This window comes from Bufo bufo, chromosome 2, assembly GCF_905171765.1.
Source record: "Bufo bufo chromosome 2, aBufBuf1.1, whole genome shotgun sequence".
Taxonomy (NCBI): domain Eukaryota; kingdom Metazoa; phylum Chordata; class Amphibia; order Anura; family Bufonidae; genus Bufo; species Bufo bufo.
This window is the reverse complement of record NC_053390.1, coordinates 438,672,344-438,696,718: the sequence shown is the minus strand read 5'-3', so window position 1 is coordinate 438,696,718 and position 24,375 is coordinate 438,672,344. Positions and strand designations below refer to the sequence as shown.

At 44.0% G+C, this 24,375-nt stretch overlaps 1 protein-coding gene across 1 annotated transcript in view; it reads left to right on the top strand.

Moving 5' to 3' along the window:
* JAK3 (Janus kinase 3) overlaps window positions 1-24,375 on the top strand; it is a 262,203-nt gene that overhangs the window by 47,623 nt on the left and 190,205 nt on the right. Inside the window, exons 4-5 of the mRNA XM_040417463.1 lie at window positions 12,672-12,789; window positions 16,362-16,507. Coding sequence (XP_040273397.1) covers window positions 12,672-12,789; window positions 16,362-16,507 — 264 coding nt within the window. The remainder of the gene's footprint in view (window positions 1-12,671; window positions 12,790-16,361; window positions 16,508-24,375) is intronic.

Genomic DNA, 24,375 nt, shown 5'->3' with positions numbered 1-24,375 from the left:
TAAATACAGACACAGATGTGCCCAAAAGTATTGAAATTGGTCCCAAATAGAAATAATTATCTGCTGAACTACTGTATATATGGTTGCAGCCTAAACGCAGACACAGATGTGCCCAAAAGTATTGAAATTTGTCCCAAATATAAATAATTCTCTGGTGACTAACTGTATATATGGTTGCGGACTAAATTCACGCACAGAAGTCACCCAAACTAGTGAAATTTGTCACAAATAGAAATAATTCTCTGGTGACTAACTGTATATATGGTTGATGCCTAAATTCACGCACAGATGTGACCAAAACTAGTGAAATTTGTCACAAATAGAAATAAATCTATGCTGAATTACTGTATATAACGGTTGGGGCCTAAATTCACACACAGATGAAACCCAAACTAGGGATTTTTGTCCCAAATAGAAAGAATTCTCTGCTGAATTACTGTATATATGGTTGCGGCCTAAATGCAGACACAGATGTGACCCAAACTAGTGAAATTTGTCCCAAATAGAAATGATTCTAGGCTGGAATATTGTATATAACGTTTGTGGATTGAGCGCGCACACAGATGTGGCACAAATTAGGTTAATTTCCCCAGTCAAATAAATTTCTGTGATGGAGCGGTGTATATCTCACTAGCAGGCACACTCTAGTGAAGAAGCCCCTTTTTAATATTTCTGCTAAACACACTGCTTTTTGATGGTGTACTGTAGATCTCACTGATATGTAATATTTCTTTCTTTTGAAAGCTTTTTGGTACTGAACACAGCGGTTTTCTAGCCCAGCACTATCTGCCCCTTCCTGCAGATGCCAGTCCCTAATACTGCTGAATTTAACCCTTGTTAAAAAATAAATAAATGCTGCACTGCTGTCAAACGCACACTTTAGTCCTGAAGAGGACTGTTTTGTCTTTCAAGAGCTTTTTGGGAGTTCAATCGTTGTAATTTCAGCAAACCACTATATGTCCCTGCCTACTGTCGGCTCTACCTGACGCTGAATGATCCGAGCGCGGGACGTCGGCTCCTATATAAACTAGTACCACGTGTTCCGGCCAGCCAACCAGTGTAAGGCTTATAGCTAACATGGCTATGGCATTACACTGGAGGGAATTACTTACCTGAACGCTGATTGGATGCTTCAGGAGGCTCCAAACATGCGGGGCGAAGACTCAAGCAATGCGACGAGCATAGGCGTGCGCAGCCTATTGCATTAGGGTGTGCACCCTAAAGCACAAACACAGACGCAGCGCACGCACCTGTGTATGTATGTATATATATATATATATACACACACAAATACACTCTGTATACATACAGACCTGCACTATCAATATAATGAAGGGAGAAGAAATCATTTTTAAACTTACCGTATTTTTCGCCCTATAAGACGCTCTATTCGCCCTATAAGGTTTTAGAGAGGGACAATAAGAAAAAAATAATTCATTACACCTCAGGTCAGACCACCAATCAGACCCCCAATGTCAATAAGACCCCAATAAGACCTCAGATCAGACCCCAATGTGAATGACCCCCAATCAGACCTCAGATAAGAGCCCCAGTGCCTCATATCAGCCCCCAGTGCCTCATATCAATCCCCCGTGCCCCATATAAAATAAAATAAAATAAAAAAACACTTTCCTGCTCCGGACGCTGCCGCTCCTCACCGCTCGCGCTCCGTAATCCTCTTGTACAGTATGCTGTGTGGGCACGCACAGTGTGAGGTCACAGCGCGGCCTCACACTGTGCGCAGCCTTCACAGTGGAGCGCATGAGGACCAGGAAGAGGTGAGTATAGCGCTTCCTGGCCCTCTGTTACTAATAACTTGATTAGTATTCGCCCCATAAGACGCAGGGGCATTTTCCCCCCACTTTTGGGGGAAAAAATGCATCTTATGGGGCGAAAAAGTGCAGCACGGGGGTGACAGAACCAGTGTTCCCTCTAAGCCTTGGCAGCTGCTGAGCGGGATCGGCTCAGAGCTGGGCACAGCGCCATCAAAGGTGGGCGATAGGAAAACCTAAGATAATTGTCACATCAAAGAGCATAAAAACCACTGCACCATCCCATACAATACAGTATAACCCCTACACCATCCTGTACAATATACAGTATAGTCCTCTCTGTTATCACTGAACATTGCTCTACATATATAAACCATACGGGGGAAAAAATCTCATTGATCCAGAGAACTTACATAGAAAAACTAATAACCAAGAGGCTAAACAAAACCCTGTTTCTGACCCTTATGTTAAAACATAACTTTCATTTGATTGCTCTAATACCTAAAGGAAAAAATATATTTTTTTAAAAAGCTGCTGTTTCTCTAGATGACCTTATGTTGATAGTAGTGGTAGTAGAGTCTCAAGGGTCTATAAAAGCAGCTACACTATTTTTGCAAACCTTTGAGACTCTATTAACACTACTATCAACATAAGGTCATCTAAAGAAACAGTAGGTTTTTTAAAAAAAAATTCCTTTAGGTGTTAAAACATAACACCTACACAGCTCCAGTGGGTCAGTATAGAAGTCCAGGCAGGAAGCTCTATATCTGGCAACCAGAGAAGTGGGAGAGGGGAATATAAGGAGGTTGGGATTGCTAAACAAGAAACAGCTGAGGAGGAGAAGCTACGGATCCCTGAGTGAGCCAAAAAGGATTGCAAGGCAAACCCAGAAAGCTACCATTAATAAACAGCACTGTCTTTAGACATAGAGCGCGCAGCCACCCGCTGCGACTTCCTGACCCCGGGTATAACGGAGTCAGGAATGGCTCTTGACACTCTCGTGACATATAATTGCAGTATTTCAAGCTTCTATTTGACTGTCAAAAATGCACATATGCTGTGCTGGTGCACAGAACTTGCATAAAATGGCCGCCGACCTAACTAACAGATGGATAAAAGTTAGTTTTCTCTGTCACTGGGCTCAGGGCAGGGTAAAAAGATTGTGCACTGCACCCACAAAACTATATCTAGGTAGATTGCGGAGTTAGCAAGCACTTCAGATTAAAGATTCTGTCCTATTCTCTCCCTCACAACAGCAGCATCCTATCCCTACACTAATCAGAGCAGAGTGACGTGCAGCGATACGTGACTCCAGCTTATATAGAGGCTGGGTCACATGCTGCACTGGCCAATCACAGCCTTGCCATTAGTAGGCATGGCTGTGATAGCTTCTAAGGGCACACAAGTTAAACGCTTGTTGATTGACTGCTCTGCAGCCTTTCAAAAAGCGCCATTAAATCGACGAACACCGAACCCGAACCCAAACTTTTACTGAAAAGTTTGGGTTTTGGTCCAGGGTCCAAAAATCCTAACTTTACAGTTCGGGTTCGCTCAACCCTAGTTATAAACTCTCATTATAGCTCAGTTCTTATCTTACTGATTTAAATAAGTGTTTATGACCTTTCAGTAATTTACACATAGGGTTTATTAGATGACTGTCACAAAGTGAAAGTACCATTCCCACAGCTAGAAAAACAGTTAACCATTTGTGACAGAATAGCTCAATATTTGTAATAAAGACTAATTGAAAATATTTTTATCCCAAAATGAGTAAAATGCAATCATGAAAAAAAAAAATTGCCCCGAAGGGGAACATAGCTGTTAATTAGTGCATATGCATTGAGCCCCTGAGGAGCCGGTGCTGAGGATGGAAGTGGTATTGGCCCTGATGAAGAGTTGTATCATGGTATATTCCTTCAGGTCCTTGCTCCCTGGGGATCGATGCAGTGGAAAGGTAGTTTGAAGAATCAGGACAGAAATAAATGTATAAAAGTGTCTCTAATAGAACTTGTGCTACATCTAGCAGTATTAATTACAAAGTGCAGATTCTGGCACCAGAGAAGGAGTTATGGTGGCAGGTTGGATGGCTATATAATGGAATTAGCAGGCACTTGTGGATATAGGTGTCCACTGTAACACGGGATTAATTTTAGGTGGTGGTTTAGGTGATGGGTGTCTGATTCGTTCCTCGCCCTGCAGCAGTGTCTCTAAGGGCTCATGCACATGACCGTTGGATGTTTTGTGGTCTTCAAATTGCGGATCCACAAAAGATGGATACCGGCCGTGTGCATTCCGCATTTTGTGGAATGGAACGGCCTGCTCCTAATAGAACAGTCCTATACTTGTCCATAATGTGGATAATAATAGGGGATGTTCTATTCTTTTGCGGAGAGGACTTACAGAAACAGAATGCACACAGAGTAATTTAAAAAATTTTTGCAGCCCCATTGAAATGAATGGTTCCACATACGGGTCGCAAAAAAATCAAAACGGGACATGGAAAAAAAAAAAAGTTCTTGCGCATGAACTCTAAAGCTGTAATTTCACTGATCATTCTGCTGTCTTGATACACTGATGCTTTCTGGAAGCTGTGTTCTGTATTCATGAACTGTCTCTATGGAGTAGGGTTGCTACCCAATCAATACGACACTGGGAATTGCTGTTTGCCGACACTAGGCTGCGCTACTGTGCAGCCTAGTATCTATTACTGACCATGGCGCGCGTCTCCCAGGTGCGGTACCTGACAGGTTAATTGACAGGGTTCGGCCGGATCACCGTTCCCGGTCATTGAGACAGGTGGCCGGCTGTGTGATACAGCTGGCACTCATCGTGTACATTTGTATTTAGGGGTTAATTACGGATGTAGCAGAGTTAACACATATGCTTTATGAGATATGTTATCTAAACTAAATGCGTTAAGCTATTGCTTTTCAATGGCTTTTGTTTCAAGATAACGCGATGAGTTAAGGAATTTGAGTTAATAAGAGTGTGTGTGTTACCCCTGCTACATCTGTATATTCATTGGTGACATAATGGCCAACATCCCCCCCCTCCCCAGTGTTAGGGCTCATGCACACGACTGTTGTTGTTTTGCGGTCCGTTTTTCACTGATCCGTTGTTCCGTATCTGATTTTTTTTTTCCTCTGATTTAAGTCCTCTTCCGTTCCATTATTCCACAAAACATATCTGTATGGTTTCTGTATGCAATCCGTTTTTTGCGGATCAGAAGCGGAAACAGTAATTTATTAATCACCAAATAGCATTTCTACAGTATGGATCCGCAAAATATTGATGAAATACGGATCACATACGGATGTGTTCAGTGTGCGTTCCGTATTTTTTGTGGACCTATTGGCTTGAATGGGGCCTTGGACCGTGATTTGCAGAAAATAATAGGACATGCACTATTTTTTTTGTGGAACGGAAATACGGAAACGGAATGCACACGGAGTACCTTCCGTTGTTTTTGCTGACCCATTGAAGTGAATGATTCCGCATATAGTCCGCAAAAAAAACGGAACGGAAGCGGAAAGAAAATAAGTTTGTGTGCATAAGCCCTTATATTCACTTTCATTGGTGGCAGTGGCAGCTTCAGATTGGAGCCCCAGCAGTGAAATTGCAGGTCTTCGATCGGTTACCATGGCAGATAAGACGCTACTAAAGTAATCCATGATTGCCACAGTAAGCTTCCTGCTGCTGTGTGCTCAAAGGACAGGGCAGCAGGGACAATGTAGAATCCTATTCACCCTAATAGATCTCTATTAGGTTGAATAGGACAAGGGTTCTAACCCCCTAAGGTGGCTAATATTTATTAAATAAAAATGTGAAAAAAAAGTTTCAAAAATAAAAAACACCAAAATATTAAGGGGGTCATTTATTAAGACCGGCATTTTAGACGCTGGTCTTTTAGATAATTTTCTACACCTAAAACAGGTGTAAAAAATGATGAATGAGATAAGTGTGCCAGCCCGTCCCCTTACCGCCCACACCGTGCCTATTTTATTATACCTGGCATGAGCAGGGAGTGTCACGGATGAAGTTGCACCCACACCCACCTCAGAAGCATCCACCTCAACAATAAAAGGTAGAGCGACATCAGGTTGTACCAAAATGGGAGCGGAAGTAAAACTCTCTTTAATACTAGAAAAGGCTTTAAGCGCATCTACCGACCACGAAGAAAAATCCACCCCCTTTTTAGTCATATCAGTGAGTGGCTTAACAACAGAGGAATAATTCTAAATTAACTTTCTGTAATAATTGGCAAAACCCAAAAACCGCATCAGCGCCTTCTGATTCTCAGAAAGCTCCCAATCAATAGGACCTTCTCAGGGTCCATCTGAAAACCAGAAGCGGAGAGAAGAAAACCAAGAAATTGAATCTCCAGAACCGCAAACACACATTTCTCCAGTTTAGCATACAATTTATTCTTCCGCAGAATCAGCAAGACCTGACATAGGTGGTCCCGATGAGTCTTGAAATCAGGAGAAAAAAAAAATCTAAATGTCATCTAGATACACCAGTACAAATTTCCCCATTAAATGATAAAAAATGCTGTTCACAAAATGTTGGAAGATGGCCGGAGCATTCATCAAACCAAAGGGCATAACCAAATTCTCGAAATGACCCTCAGGGGTATTGAAGGCCGTCTTCCATTCGTCCCCTTCTCTGACCCTGACTAGGTTGTATGCCCCTCTTAAATCCAACTTAGAAAAAACTTTAGCCCCCAACAATCTGGTTAAACAGGTCCGGGATCAGAGGAAGCACATATGGGTCACGAATCGTGATACGGTTCAGCTCCCTGAAATCCAGACAAGGTCTTAAAGAACCATCTTTTTTCTTAACAAAAAAAAAAAAACAGCTGCAACAGGTGACTTCGAGTGTCGGATGTGTCCCTTTCTCAGGCTCTCAGAGATATAAGTACGCATAGCAACTCTTTCAGGTTGGGAGAGATTGTATAATCGTGATTTTGGCAGCTTGGCGCCTGGGATGAGATTAATAGGTCAGTCATACCCCCGGTGAGGGGGCAACTCCTGGACACCACTCTCGAAAAACACATCAGAAAATTCTGAGAGAAAAGATGGCACAGTCTTTGTAGAAACCTCTGAAAGAGATGCCGTGAGGCAATTCTCTCTGCAAAACTCACTCCAACCATTTATTTGCCTTGCTTGCCAATCAATGGTGGGGTTATTTTTAGTGAGCCAGGGTAGCCCCAACACTAGAGGAGTAGGTAATCGGCTTAAGACGAAACATGACATATCCTCAACATGAGCGTCACCCACAGTCAAAACGGATATTGTGAACTATGCCCTTTAACGCTCTTTGAGAAAGTGGAGCGGAATCGATAGCAAAAACAGGTATATCCTTTGTCAAAGTGCACACCTGGAAACCATGCGTTGTTGCAAATTGATTATCAATGAGATTGACAGCTGCTCCACTATCTACAAAAATCTCACAAACAATGTTCTTGCTGTCTAGCGCCACCCTGGCAGGTAGGAGAAAACGGGAACTACAAGCAAACGGCAAACCTTCAATTTCCGCATCAACCTTGGAAAGTTTTTAGAGGGTTTCTCTCTTTTTTTTTTTTATTATCCTCAGAAAACTCCATTAATCTCCTAGAGGGGCAAACATTAGCCAAATGATTTATACCCCCACAACAGAAACAAACCCTCCTCTGAGAGCTGAATCCTCTACTATCAGAGGGCAACTTGGAGAGAGAAGTGAAAAACAAAGTTGCGGCACTCACCGAAGTGTATCAAAAAGTATCCTTTATTGTAGCTTCCTCAACAGGTAGCAGTGGGGATCCAGGGCGGACACATAGTTGCGAGCAGCGACGGCCGTTTCGCGCGCTCAGACGCGCTCAGACGCGCACTGAATGAGACAGCTCCACTGCCCTTGGGCTGAATATGACAGGAAAGAGTAGTCTCCTGTCTCTCTAAGACGCCTGTCAATACGAACAGCTAGAGAAATGGCAGACTCTAACGACGCTGGTCTCTCATGAAAAGAAAATGCATCTTTCAATTTTTCCGAAAGACCATGGCAAAATTGACTTCAGAGTGCATCATCATTCCAACCAGTATCAGCTGCCCATCTCCGAAATTCAGAACAATATATCTCTGCAAAATGTTTACCCTGGCATAAAAGACGCAGTTTAGATTCAGCCAGAGCAATACGATCCGGGTCATCATATATCTGCCCCAGGGCTGCAAAAAATGAATCCACCGATCGAAGGGGCAGTGCCCCCACCAGCAGCGAAAAGGCCCAAGACTGAGCGTTATCCCTGAGCAGTGAGATGATGACCCCCACCCTCTGCTCCTCATCACCAGAGGAATGGGGAAGTAGTCGAAAATAGAGTTTCCAAGCCTCTCTAAAGCGAACAAAATTCTCACTACCCCCGGAGAACGTATCCGGAAGCGAGATCTTAGGTTCGGAACAAACTCCATGAACGCCAGCAGAACCGGTCACCTGAAACTGAGACACAGTTTTATGGAGATCTGCTACCTCCAGTGAAAGACCTTGCATGCGGTCAATCAAGGCTGAAACCGGATCCATGCTTAAGACGGTTAAAGTGGTTTATGATGTCACGGATGAAGTTGCAGATAACTGGAACGTATAAATAAATGACCGACTGGCTTGATCCCAAACTAAGGAGCATATAGGCGAGCCCTTTAAAACCCTAAGAGCTCTCCCTGACTGCTATGCACATGCAAGGGTCTCAATGGTAGACGATTGCATGCCCACGTACCTAAGACTGTGTGACACCTGAAAACCCTATAATAGTGAGGGGACACGACCACCGGCTCCCTGCACTTAATACGGACATAGTCAGGGTCACCTAGAATCAAGCCGGCAAGGAAACACAATAAAGAAAAAGACTTATCTGAGCAAACAGCAGCAGCAGCCTCCAGCAGTGAACACTTCATCCAGGAAGTAGTATAAACCACAAAATGAGGCAGTATGGGAGGGAATATAAAGGAAGACGATTAGTCTAAATAAGTGACACCTGGCCGAAGGAAAGGAGATGACAAAGTGAAACCAAAACAAAGAACGTCATACAAGAGGTAGAGAAGAACGTCTGCCAGACCTTCTCACAGAACTGGCGGTGACAGGGAGATGTCGCAGATTTCAGGTTAATAAATGACCCCAAATTTTACATACAAAAATATAGAAACAAAAAAAAAAACATTAGGTATCGCCACGTACGAAAAAGTCCGAACTATTAAAGCATTTAAACATATCTCCTATGCGGTGAGCGCCGTAATAGAAAAAAAAAAAAAAAACATGCGATTTGACATTTTTTTGTCACCTTGTCCCCCCAAAGAATAGGATAATACTGTTCTTATAAGGGCCTGATGTTCCATAAATGCAGACTGCACATGGCTCTTTTGGTGTTTTATTTTTCTTTTGTGTGGTATCGAATATCGCATTGTATTGAAATAATATAAAAATTTGGGTATCGTGACAACCCTACTCTGGAGTGTTGCTCTCACAAGAGAACTGGATATGGTTTCTAGGAGTAGGAGCTCTGACATGTGCTTCCTCTCCCTTCTCTGTCTCAACTCGAACTGGAAGGAAGTAGAACAAGTCCACTCATACCAAGAGGGGAGGATAGGAGGGGAGGTTAGCCCTGTTCCTGCTAACCATTGTCAACAATTCCTACTCTGGCTGTAACACATGGCCAAAACATGAAGATACATAACATTACATAACTATACAAAATCGCAGATACCCCCAGGTCTAGGATACTGCACATATGCAGTTCAGATCTCATTATTGGAGAAAGCCAACTGAGATTTACTGTGCATGCGCCAGTGAATATTCTCCAGGTCAGGCAGATAGACCGTGAGGATGCATTTAATTTGTTATACATTACTATTTTATTTGGTGGGATGAGAACTACTATATGCAGATCAACAACATGCTAATGAGGATGAAATTATTTATGATGGTGTGTGAGGAGGTCTTCACAAAACCCACTCAAAGTTTACAAAGTGGTGGTTATTACCTTTTTATAAGGGTCCACTGGTCTCGTTAAAATAATGAATGATATGTAATTTTTTTAATATACAACAAGACCTATTTAAAGGGAACCTGTCACCAGTTTTATGGTGTCCTAACTAAGGGCAACATAAATAAGTGACTGATTCTCTTAGCACAATGCTGGGTCACTTTCTTTAATTGACCCAGTCAATCTGACAACATTTTGTATTGAAAAGCTCCAGCTGATAATGATGAGTCATGAATATTCATGAGCTCCTGACTTTCCCCGCCTACCTGCGGCTGAATGACAGTTTGTTTCCATATGACTCAGCAGCAGGTGGGCAGGGGAGTGGCTATAGCTCTGAATTTAATATACACTGGACTCAATGACATCACGCCGGACTCAAATCAGCTCATTAGCATGCGGCATCTTTGTGTGTATATTATGAGATAACCATCTGTCACACCAGTAAGTGAATACATCTAAGGCACTTTTTAGTAGTTAATGATTGTATATAATTAGTTAAATTATAATCAAATATCCACATGACAGGTTCCCTTTAAACACTGATAAAAATGGCTGCACAGAGAGAAGCAGTTGTCACTATGATCCCTGTTGTCAAGTACTTCACAGAGTAGGTCTTTCTCAAAAACGCTGTATAGGAGGTGGCTATTATAATGGCGGTCCTCCCATTTGACCACAGGCCGGCAATTCCTCTACGTTTTTCTGCAATGCCCAAGTGTGGGGTGCAGTCCTAGATGGGATGGCCTGTCCATCTCAGTAGTGTGATGGGCACCAGAAGCGTGACCCAAACCACAGGCAATAAAATCTAAAGCTGTGTGTGTTTCCTTTACTGACTCATTCCAAGCACAACCCTTAAATGGCTCAGCCTTCTGAAATAAATGGTGTTTTCCTGGAGAATGATTCTTTCTTGGCCTACTTTGCAGTGGCACACACACCAAAAACACTCTGGATTTCTTACTTGCAGACTCACTAACAAGGGGAAATGGGACCAGGCCGGTAACAACTTTGACAGTGAACCACTGGATAACTTTGGCAGTGAACCATAGCATTAATCCTTTAGCAGTGAACCAGTGGGTCACTCCAGCAGGTCTATGGACTCTAAGAAAACCTCCAGTATTGAAAACCTAATGTTAGGGGTTAGGTTACCAAATTAAGCTCACACAGCATGGCCGATCGGATAGTAATAAAGTACTGCTCAGGATCTACTCTGGATGTAATACCTATCTTTTAAGTCATCAATTAGGAGAAGTTTGGAGTCATTAGACAAAAGAATGTGGTAGGTGGGGTTTTACCCATAAGAGCCCTAGGAGAATACATGGACCCTTCTGTACCCTTCAGTAGATTCCATGTTTGCCTTCACACTTTGGCCACCTTAACACATGAAGGAGGTTTATACCATAAACTGGTTAGTATTTTGAATCATTTCTAACTATTTTAACCACCACTATTGTGGTAGCAGCATTGCTTAGGTCAATGTTAATTGACCAATAAGCATAGACAGGTTTTGAGGCTAGAAATAAATCATACAAATCAGGTGCCACTATACCTGTCACGCTGGGGAGTAGGGGAAACCCCCCACTGTACAATGATGAATGGTAGGATATGACACTAGGCCTGGAAACCGGGATAACTGAAGCAGGTCACCTCCTAACGCCACCCTAATCCAATCCCTGACCTCCTAATTGTATGAGCCAGCCTCAATGGTAGGGGGGCTCATACTCCAGAACCTGGGCCGTTCTGACCCTAATGATCCCTGAAATAGGAGACAGGAATACGAGACAACCGGTTCATCCACGACACGGATGAATCAGAGTCTCCCACAGGCCTAGCAACAAAGGAAGGGAAAGCCAGTAAGCAAAAAACAGATTGGCGCAAACACACACCTGAAAAACAGCACTTACCTGCCACAACAACTGGAGATTTGAACTGGAACCCATGCAAATGGACTGCAATCTGAACACCATCCCGGACTCAGTAAGTACTGACACACATAGGAACCAGCACTCCAGCAACAGCTCACTGACTTGACTCTTTGTTCCCCCTCCGGGGAGCCCTGAGACTCCCTTCCGGAGGTACAACACACAGGGAAACACCTTGCATTCATGCTGTACAAACAACACCAAAAGACCAGACATGAAACAACAAGACGTACAACACACCCAGAACATAATCACACACCAAACATCAACACAGATGAGGTAGGGAATGTAGAGAATACAAAAGGGATGACAAACTATGTTCAACAAGGTGGCCCTCAAGCTGAACAGATGGAAAGGTAAAGGATGGCAGCATAACTCCAGCTCCACCAGAAGCTGAAGTCAACTAAAACCCCAGGCTCCAAACACCATTACTATAAGAGCCAAGAGGCCAAACCCAGCTCCACCTTGCTCACACCTTAACCCCATACACAACAGAGATGGGAAGGGAACCAGACTTGAAGGGAAAGTGTCCAAACATGCTACAAGCTACAAGTTGCCACCAGCAACAAGCATGCACGGCAAAAGTGTCACGGTCCACTACCACCAGGCCCTGACACCGCCGTGACAATACCCTCTGTATGTTTTGCAATCATTAATTGTTTTTTTACAGCTGTTTGATGAAATCTGCTATATTATACCAAACCAATCAAAGTGGAGTGCTGTATTTTTCTGTTGCTACATTGCAGAAAGTATAGAAAGGGCTGGTAGATATCATGCCCAATAAGCTGATAAAGTGGGCTAAAAGGGACCCTTCATTAGGACAACAGGAAGATAGTCGCATACCCATAAAAGAGCTCAAATAAGGGTAAGGTGTAAGAAGCAAGGGGTGGTGATTCTTAGGTTTACCAGTACCATGAGATATATCACTGTATTTGCTCGGTACTAATTACCTTCAATATTGCTTGTCTCCATGTAAAGATTCTTCTTTCCAGGTTGGATTGGAATAAGTGAACAAAGATCAGCACGCTGCAGCCTCATGAGCTTGGTTCCTGAACCTATTCTCAGCTACCAGGTCATAGACTATCTCTTTGCTCAGGTAAGTTAAGAAAAGACAGCATATCATACTTGATGCAGGGCACCCAATAATGGAATCCTGTCTAAGGAATGCCAGACACAAAATGCTAAAGAATATAACCTTTTAGTTCAACTTGTCTACCTCATAGAGATGTACAGTATCAGCACTCACTGTTTCAGCAAAGTCAGACATCAAACTCTGGTCATATTTGTACATTTGTACATCCACTTCTGCATCCAAACATTCCTCATGCCATAAGCATAGGGCTCCCAATTATGGGACCTGAGTTGACCTGAGTTGACCCTGCCCCCTGTGAGATGAGGGGGCTGTGATCCGCACAATTAACCCCTCAGGTGCTGCACCTGAGGGGTTAATTGTGCGTATCATAGCCCCCTGTAAGAGATCATGTGCTGCCAGGCAGGAGGGGGCAGACCCCCCTCCCTCCCCAGTTTTAAATTCATTGGTGGCCAGTGGGCCCCCCCTCCCTCCCTTGTATTTAACACATTGGTGGCCAGTGCGGCCGGCCCCCCCCTCCCTCCCCTGTAGTTAACACATTGGTGGCCAGTGCAACCGGCCCCCCCTTCCTCCCTTGTAGTACTGTAGATTCATTGGTGGCCAGTGGGCCCCCCCTCCCTCCCCCTCCTAATTAAAATCTCCCCCCCTATCATTGGTGGCAGCGGAGAGTACCGATCAGAGTCCCAGTTTAATCGCTGGGGCTCCGATCGGTAACCATGGAAACCAGGACACTACTGCAGTCCTGGTTGCCATGGTTACTTAGCAATTTTTAGAAGCATTATACTTACCTGCGAGCTGCGATGTCTGTGACTACTGGTAAGTGACCGGTCTGTGCTATAATGCAACGTAGTACTGTACTAGCAAAGTGTATGAGATTAAACAAACCTCATGTACGCTTTGCGGATGTTTTCCGATGTTTTGCAGCATGTCAATTATGTTTTCGGTTTTAGCTGCGGATTTCACCCCTTTCCAATAGAAGGATGAGATCTGCAGAAAAAGCCACATTAAATCCACAACAAAAACGCATTTAGAAATTGCTGATTTAGGCACAGATATGCAGCAGAAATGCACATAAATCCGCACGGAAATGTGTGCAGCTCTTATGTGCGTTGACCTGCACCCGTGTGTAGGTGGCCTAAGGAAGGCTGGCTACACATGATGTGGATTATGTGCAGATTTTGTGGAGATTTGGTTCAGATTTCTTGTGGATTTTCTGCACACAAATCTGCACCATGTGAAGCCGCCCTAAGGGAGCCTGCAAGTGGTGCATATTTTTATACAGAAACTACACATGAAATACACTACAAAACCTCATAAAAAATGCACATAAATTTCCTTTTTGGTGCATTTTATGTGGTTTTGGCCTCATGCACACGACTGTTGCTGTGGTCCGCATCCGAGCCGCATTTTTTGCGGCTCGGGTGTGGACCCATTCACTATAATCAGGCCGCAAAAGATGCAGACAGCACTCCGTGTGCTGTCCGCATCCGTTGCTCCGTTCCGTGGCCCCGCAAAAAATATATAGCATGTCCTATTGTTGTTCGTTTTGTGGACAAGAATAGGCATTTCTACAATGGACTGCCCGTTCCGTTCCGCAAATTGCGGAAGGCACACAGGTGGCTTCCGTTTTTTGCGGATCCGCGGTCATCACATGATCCATCACCATGGTAAAAGATCATGTGATGGATCATGTGATGACCGGAGTGACGTCACCACAGGTCCTTGACCTATAATTAATGCTCACCACAGGTCCTGTTCAGTAAAGGAGACAGAAGGAGATGCTGGGCAAGTGGACTAAGATGAGTTAAATTATTTTTCAAAATTTTTTTAACCCCTCCAGCGCTGTTTTACTATGCATTCTGTATGCAGAATGCTATTATTTTCCCTTATAACCATGTTATAAGGGAAAATAATAATGATCGGGTCTCCATCCCGATCGTCTCCTAGCAACCGTGCGTGAAAATCGCACCGCATCCGCACTTGCTTGCGGATGCTTGCGATTTTCAAGCAACCCCATTCACTTCTATGGGGCCTGCGTTGCGTGAAAAACGCAGAATATAGAGCATGCTGCGATTTTCACGCAACGCACAAGTGATGCGTGAAAATCACCGCTCATGTGAACAGCCCCATAGAAATTAATGGGTCGGTATTCAGTGCGGGTGCAATGCGTTCAACTCACGCATGGCATCCGCGCAGAATACTCGCCCGTGTGAAAGGGGCCTAACTGTGCTACACCTTGCCAGGAATTGTGTCTGGTATTGCAGCTCATTGCATTGAAATGCATGGGGCTGAGCTGAAATATCTCTCTCGCACACACACACCTGGTGGACAGGTAGACACTGCTTTTATAAGTGTCTTCCTTTACATTGCTGCAAATAGGTTGTTAATGCAAAATGACCTACTAGTAATTCGATGTGATGCCACGGGCTCAGGAGTTAGCAGTGCCATGCTGTCGCTTGCGGGTACTGCCTGTGTTACATAGCTGGCACCCCTCTCAAATATCCGGGATCGAGATACCATAACTTAGATGCCACGTTCAAAGCTAAATATCCATTATGTCAGTTTTTACAGTAAGTGACATAATATACTGCAATACAAATGCCTTATATAAGAGATCAGAATATTGCATGTTCAAGTCTTCTTTTTTTAAAAAGTCAATAAAAGTGTTAGGGAAAATTTTTTCTTTCCTTGCAAACGCATTTATGTAAAAAAATTAAATAAAATGGTATCGCAACTTCCTTAATGAACCATATTATGAACCATGAGGCTAGGGCTACACGACGACTTATTGTCGCGCGACACATAGGGCACAATTACACTGCAACATGTGTCTCGCGACATTGATGTTACACCAATGTCACGCAACAATTTTTATATTGATAGTCTATGGTGTCGTACCGCGACATGCTGCGACTGCGACAAATCCATCTTGGAAGGATTTTTTGCTACTGTCATTTCGCAGCCACAGCATGTCGCATGTTGCAGTGCAATACCATAGACCAGGGGTAGGCAACCTCCGGCACTCCAGCTGTTGTGAAACTACAACTCCCAGCATGCACACTTGCTCTGCTCTTCTAAGAACCTACATAGAAATGAATGGAGCATGCTGGGAATTGTAGTTTCACAACAGCTGGAGTGCCGAAGGTTGCTGATCCCTGCCATAGACTATCGTTATAAAAATTGTCGCGCGACATTGGTGCGACACATGTCGTTGTGTAGCCCTAGCCTTACAGAGAAAGCTTAGCCTTTAAGAGTAACAGCAACGCGCCCATTGCTCCTAAAGGCTCATTTGCATATAATAAAACTTCCTATTTCTCAGCAATGCGGGCACATATGAACATGGGACCAACAAAGATGCCTTCAGCTGCCAAGTGCACATTTACCAGGTCAGCAAGTTTCATAGGTACAAATCTGCTGACAGATGCTCTTTAATATGGAAGCATCTGGTCATGACATGGTGCATTTTAGTCCCTCAAGAAAAACGACTACTGTGTTGATTTACTCATAGACAGAAGTGTAAATGGCAGTAAAATGATGTACACACTGACAAAAAATATTTCCTGTCCTTGTCATTGCAGTATCGGAGAGACTTTATAGATGGTAGAATACAGCTTTCCATTAACATTGACGTTCAAGAGCAGTGCTTAGCTCTTGCCGTTCTAGACATGATGAGACTGGCACAAGAAAATGACAAGACCCCAAAAGAAATTCTCAGCAGTATAAGGTAAGCAGGAAATAAATGCTTATTCCCATCTCCAACACGTATGCATATGATATAAATATCTAATAGATGCAGGTTCTACCTCTGGCACCGGCACATCTTAAATAGGCCCCCTGGACCCAGTTCCCCCCTGGATGCACCTGTCAAAGGTGATCGGAACTATTTAAATAGCCCAGGGGGCTTTACTTATGTTTCTGTAGCTCTTATATTAGTGAACAGCATAGCATAACAGGAACGCTGTTTTCACTTTTTGGTTAAACCCACTCACTCGCATGGTTGCTCCAGAAACGGCGTAGCACAAGTAGCTCAACTGTTTTCGTATTTCCTACCACCTCTGACAACCTCATCCAGGTGGGAGGAAGTGGGTGCAAGAGTTCTTAGATGGAAATATGCCTGGTATTCTTTGCTATGGTAGACACATTTTCACCTTAAAAGTGTTTTTATTGTCTAGTAGTGAGTTATGTGTGAGACAATAAAATGGAGCAAGTGTAGGTATAATTCAGTCCTATGGTACAGGTCATTCAATCATGTATTATTTCATTAGTGGGAGTAGTGAATTATTATTATTAAATGCTAAATATGTAAAGAACATATAGTATTTACTGTAGTTTTTTGGGGTATTAAAGGGTTTTTCTAGGACTTAGATATTGATGGAGCTATCTGTCCCCATGTAAACAAAAAGAGGTGGCTCACCAATTTTCTAGTCTTTGGATAAATGTAGATGCTCTAACCCACCAATATCAGAAAAATAGGAGTTATATATTAATATTGTGGGCTGGCACCTCACTTGTTGGCAGTTTAAGTAAATAAATATTGTCATGATTTATTAAATGAGTCCAGCTAGCATCCTCTCACATGTGTAATTACATGCAGATTCAATTAAACACAGGGTAAAATAATACTAATAAACAATAATTACAGTATAGTTAACAGTGGACCCAGGGCCGGCCTTTGGGGTGTGCGAGCTGTGCGGCCGCACAGGGCGCCATGGCAACAGGGGCGCCTGGCGGACGACACAGCTCGCAGTCGGTCTCTTACAGCAGGCCGGCCCGAGATTGTGTGAGGCGAGCCTGGCGAGCTGAGCCTCTGCAGCTGCCAGGTCAGATTCCGGAGCGTGGAGGAGGAGCTTAGGGGCGCAGGTGCAGCGTCTAAGTGCTGCGCCTTCACAGAGAGCCGCCGCTCAATGTGTGAGGGTGGCGGCCTGTGCTCTGCAGACAGGGAGGGAGCAGAAGACTTCAAATAGTGAGTACTATTGTTTTTTTTTTGTTTTTTTTACCAAATATCTTTCATTAAATGGGGGCAGGGTCTAATTAAGGGGGCAGGGGACTAGATAAGGGTGACAGACACTGGGTATGATAAAGGGGGAGGGGACTGGATAAGGGTGACACTGGGTATGATTAAGGGGCAGGGGACTGGCTTTGGTTGACACTGGGTATGATTAAGGGGGGCAGGGGACTGGGTAAAGGTGACAGGGTATGATTAAGGGTGGCAGGGGTCTGGCTATGGGTGACACTGGGTATTATTAAGGGGGGCAGGGTCTAATTGAGGGGGCAGGGGACTGGGTAAGGGTGACACTGGGTATGATTAAGAAGGGCAGGGGACTGGGTAAAGGTGACAGGGTATGATTAAGGGGGCAGGGGACTAGCTCTGGGTGACACTGGGTATGATAAAGGGGGGCAGGGGACTGGGCAAAGGTGACAGGGTATGATTAAGGGGGGCAGGAGACTGGCTATGGGTGACACTGGGTATGATTAAGGCACTTGTTTTTTGAAGTGCAACAATTGTACAGATTGAAAAAAAAAAGACGAATATTCTAAAAAACAAATATATTCGATATAGTACTATATACACTCACCTAAAGAATTATTAGGAACACCATACTAATACGGTGTTGGACCCCCTTTTGCCTTCAGAACTGCCTTAATTCTACGTGGCATTGATTCCACAAGGTGCTGATAGCATTCTTTAGAAATGTTGGCCCATATTGATAGGATAGCATCTTGCAGTTGATGGAGATTTGAGGGATGCACATCCAGGGCACGAAACTCCCGTTCCACCACATCCCAAAGATGCTCTATTGGGTTGAGATCTGGTGACTGTGGGGGCCATTTTAGTACAGTGAACTCATTGTCATGTTCAAGAAACCAATTTGAAATGATTCGAGCTTTGTGACATGGTGCATTATCCTGCTGGAAGTAGCCATCAGAGGATGGATACATGTTCTCATTCTTTTTACGCCAAATTCGGACTCTACCATTTGAATGTCTCAACAGAAATCGAGACTCATCAGACCAGGCAACATTTTTCTAGTCTTCAACAGTCCAATTTTGGTGAGCTCGTGCAAATTGTAGCCTCTTTTTCCTATTTGTAGTGGAGATGAGTGGTATCCGGTGGGGTCTTCTGCTGTTGTAGCCCATCCGCCTCAAGGTTGTGCGTGCTGTGGCTTCACAAATGCTTTGCTGCATACCTTGATTGTAACGAGTGGTTATTTCAGTCAACGTTGCTCTTCTATCAGCTTGAATCAGTCGGCCCATTCTCCTCTGACCTCTAGCATCCACAAGGCATTTTTGCCCACAGGACTGCCGCATACTGGATGTTTTTCCCTTTTCACACCATTCTTTGTTAACCCTAGAAATGGTTGTGCGTGAAAATCCCAGTAACTGAGCAGATTGTGAAATACTCAGACCGGCCCGTCTGGCACCAACAACCATGCCACGCTCAAAATTGCTTAAATCACCTTTCTTTCCCATTCTGACATTCAGTTTGGAGTTCAGGAGATTGTCTTGACCAGGACCACACCCCTAAATGCATTGAAGCAACTGCCATGTGATTGGTTGACTAGATAATTGCATTAATGAGAAATAGAACAGGTGTTCCTAATAATTCTTTAGGTGAGTGTATTTGTTTTTTAAGAATATTCGTAATATTCTAAAACAAGAATATATAGTAATATAGCGAATATTCAAAAAAACGAATGTAGAGCAATTTAGCTATTTTAGTGCTATAATCTTCTTTGTCTAATAGTTGTAATTTTTTTCTTATCTGAAGTTCAGATTGGAAAAAAATACGACTATTAAAAAAAAAAAGATTATATCACTATGTTAGCTAAATTGCTCTATATTTTTTTCCATCTGAAGTCTGAAGTTAAGCAGGGAGGAATCATGACTTCAGATCGAAAAAAATTACCAATATTCTAAAAAACAAATATATAGCAATATATTCTATAGTGCTATATATTCGTTTTTGACCCACTCCTGTATTGATCGCGTAATATTCGCATATTAAGTGATCATTACCTTGCCGATTTTTCGAGTAAAAAAAAAGTTGAATATATAATGAATATTCGAATTCATGAATATTTGACGAATATTCTACAAAATATTCGCGAAATATCGTGAATTCGAATATGACCCCTCATCAGAAGCCTAAATGTTATTAATGCCAGATTAACATAGTTATAACAGACAGACAAACATAAAGCGAGCACACTACCTCCATATTTTTCTTTTGCCACTAATACACACCACAAAAGGCTTTTACAACATATAACTGCACTGCTGAATGGCAAATATATTTTTTTTCTGCCACTAATACATGCCACAAAAGGCTTTAGAACATATAACTGTACTGCTGAACGGTAAATATATTTTTATTTTGCCACTAATACATGCCACAAAAGGCTTTAGAACATATAACTGCACCGCTGAACGGCAAATATATTTTTCTTTTGCTACTATTCTATTACATGACAAAAAGGGCTTTGGAACATATAACTGCACCGCTGAACGGGAAAAAATAGACGAATAAATATTTCCTTGTAATAAACCCTGTTAATGGCTGTAACACCCCAATAACAAGAACAGTTTGCTGGAATTACAGAGCTGTATAATGGCAATTTGGGTGCCCAGTCAGTGCAGCAAGGTGTAATAGGATTGATTGTTCCTATTACCCAGGCTGTAACCTCCCCTACTGAACCCTGTTCAACATAAATGCTGTGGAATGATTCCTCCCTGTCCTTTCCCTACACCTTGAATAATCTTTCCCTGAACTTGTAAATCATTTTTTTAGCACAATGAAGTTTTTCCTAGCACTGTCCCTGGCACCTGCTGACATCTCTCCTTGCACTAAGTACACTGGAAAATGGCTGAGGCTATTTATAGGGCTGTAACATTACATGGCGGGCTGGCTGCTGATTGGCTGCATGCATGGCATTATGGGTGATCCCGCCTTCCCAGAGTTCCTTGCTCCATGTCCTCACACGTGCAGCCGCCATTTTAGGAAAAAATGCAATTCATTACCACGAAGCGTGAGGAAATTCGGATTTGGTGTGAATCAAATTTTTCCCGAAATTCGGATTGAATTCCACTTTCTCAGCTTCTATTCGCTCATCTCTAACATCTACATGCAAGGCTGACCCCGTACATCCAGGCTGCAGCCTTAATATTGAGAAGAGTGGTCCTCTACACTAAGAACAATAATATGTCTGTATAATCAAACATTGCAACTGTGGATAAACCAGCAATATTTTAGCATTCTAAGCATAGAAAACCTCTATTCTTAACATGGTAAGGCTATAGTAAGTAGTGTATATGATAAGTACATGCTAAGGCCCAGCTCTTTCCTCAGCATGCTAATACAGTTCTGCAGAGATCATACAAGCTTCATTTTTCTTTGTGCTTTGATATATGCTACTGACATATTTACAGATCCCGAAACACATTTACCACCTAACCATAATCTCTGGTGATCTTCTGTTTCGTACAATAAAGAAAAGTGACTGTTGACTCCTGCATTTTAAGCGGATCCCAGCACTGCTTCCTGCTGTCCATTATAGATGTCTCTTAACCCTTTAAGGATAGGGCCTATTTTCATTTTTGCATTTTTTTTTTATAAATCATTTTTATTAGAATAAGGCCTCATGCACACGACCATATTTTTTTGCGGTCCGCAAAAACGGGTTCCGTTTTGCCGTGATCCGTGACCGTTTTTTCGTCCGTGGGTCTTCCTTGATTTTTGGAGGATCCACGGACATGAAAAAAAAAGTCGTTTTGGTGTCCGCCTGGCCGTGCGGAGCCAAACGGATCCGTCCTGAATTACAATGCAAGTCAATGGGGACGGATCCGTTTGACGTTGACACAATATGGTGCAATTTCAAACTGATCCGTCCCCATTGACTTTCAATGTAAAGTCAGGAGTTAATATACCATAGGATCGGAGTTTTCTCCAATCCGATGGTATATTTTAACTTGAAGCTTCCCCATCACCATGGGAACGCCTCTATGTTAGAATATACCGTCGGATTTGAGTTACATCGTGAAACTCAAATCCGACAGTATATTCTAACACAGAGGCGTTCCCATGGTGATGGGGACGCTTCAGGTTAGAATATACTAAAAGAACTGTATACATGACTGCCCCCTGCTGCCTGGCAGGTGCTGCCTGCAGTAGCGTCCTGGTTGCCATGGTTACCGATCGGAGCCCCAGCGATTAAACTGGGACTCCGATCGGTACACTCCGCTGCCACCAATGATAGGGGGGAGATTTTAATTAGGAGGGGGAGAGAGGGGAGAAGGCCCACTGGCCACCAACGAGTTAACTACAGGGGAGGGAGGGGGGCCGGCCGCACTGGCCACCAATGAGTTAACTACAGGGGAGGGAGGGTGGCCTACTGGCCACCAATGAGTTAACTACAGGGGAGGGAGGGGGGGGGGGCGGCCGCACTGGCCACCAATGTGTTAACTACAGGGGGGGGGTTGCCCCCTGCTGCCTGGCAGCGCCTGCCAGGCAGCAGGGGGCAGTCATGTACACAGTTCTTTTAGTATATTCTAACCTGAAGCGTCCCCATCACCATGGGAACACCTCTGTGTTAGAATATACTGTCGGTTCTGAGTTTTCACGAAGTGAAAACTCAGCTATGAAAAAGCTTTTATGCAGACGGATCTTCAGATCTGTCTGTATAAAAACTAACCTACGGCCACGGATCACGGACACGGATGCCAATCTTGTGTGCATCCGTGTTCTTTCACGGACCCATTGACTTGAATGGGTCCGTGAACCGTTGTCCGTCAAAAAAATAGGACAGGTCATATTTTTTTGACGGACAGGATACACGGATCACGGTCTCGGCTGCAAAACGGTGCATTTTCCGATTTTTCCACGGACCCATTGAAAGTCAATGGGTCCGCGAAAAAAAACGGAAAACGGCACAACAGCCACGGGTGCACACAACGGTCGTGTGCAGGAGGCCTAAGACATATACAAACCATTTTTTCTCTTTCATAAAAATTACAATTCAACATTATTATTACTTTACCTTCCCCGTAACTATCTCTCCCCCCAACCCTTGCAAAGTGTCTCAAATCCCTCTATCACACCAATAGAAGCAGAGAAAAGGAAACCTTAAAAAAAAGAAGAAATAAAAAAAGAAAGAATTAAGTAGAGTTAGGCCTCTTTCACACGACCAGGGCCGCCATCAGGGGGGTACAGCCGATACCCCAGTAAGGGGCCCGGACCCCGAGGGGGCCCGGCCAGTTCCAATTGAATTTTTTTTGTCTGCAGGGGGCCGGAGCAATTGATTGTTCCTGGCCGCGTTGACCGACCCTCCCCCCGCCGCTCCGCTGATTCGGCCGCAGTAAGTAGTGTACAACACACCTTAGCCTAACCTGGGGAGTGGGGACGGTATTCCGGGCCCGGCTGCATTCCCCTTTAAAAGGAGCCGCTGCGCAGCGGCACGTGACCTCAGATGCTGTGCGTGCGGCTGGCTGTACCTGTCTGTCGTCGCTGCCTCACGCCGCCGGCGTCATTCAAATTAGCGCGGGGAACTTGAACTTCTGTTCTGGGCTGGCCTGGCAGTGGCAGAGAGAGTGGCAGCAGACGCAGTACTGTCTGGAGGTAACTTGTGGCCTGAGACTGTGGTGGTCTGGAAGCCTGTTCTAGTGCCCTCACCCTCTCCTCCATCACACACATGATCTTCTTGGACTTGGATGGACTCCCCCCCCCCCCCCTCCCCTAATAATTCATTAGGTCCATAACGTCCATTAGGTTAAATTAGGTAGGTTATTACTTGACTTGTTTCTGGCAAGGGAGGTGTTAATAACAATACAATAAGTGATGGATCATGGTCTGGAGGATCATCATGGCCCTGGATAATGTTGTCTTTGCTCGGGGGTAAAATGCAAAGCTGTTTTCTGGATTATCCCACAGGGCCACGATCCTCCATCACTTATTGTTATTAACCCCTCCCTTGCCAGCCCCATTTAGCTGTGTGTTCGGCTGCAGTCAGAACACACAGCTAAATGGTGCTGGCAAGGGAGGGGTTAATAGCAATAAGTGATGAAGGATCATGGCCCTGTGGGATAATCCAGAAAACAGCTTTGCATTTTACCCCCGAGCAAAGACAACATTATCCAGGGCCATGATGATCCTCCAGACCATGATCCATCACTTATTATTAACCCCTCCCTTGCCAGCCCACCCAGCCCCATTTAGCTGTGTGCTGGTTAGAAAAAACAAAAAAAGTTTAGGCCATGAAGGGGTTAATTAAGTGTTGGAGGGGGTGGGGGGTGTTATTATTGTGCATATTGTGTTTGGGATCCTTTTAACAAGTTTGAGAGTGGTTGAGTGTCATCCACAGATCCCCCCATAAGTGTGTCATCCACAGATCCCCCCCATAACAGTGCGTCATCCACAGATCCCCCCATAACAGTGCGTCATCCACAGATCCCCCCCATAACAGTGCATCATCCACAGATCCCCCCATAACAGTGCGTCATCCACAGATCCCCCCATAACAGTGCGTCATCCACAGATCCCCCCATAACAGTGCGTCATCCACAGATCCCCCCATAACAGTGCGTCATCCACAGATCCCC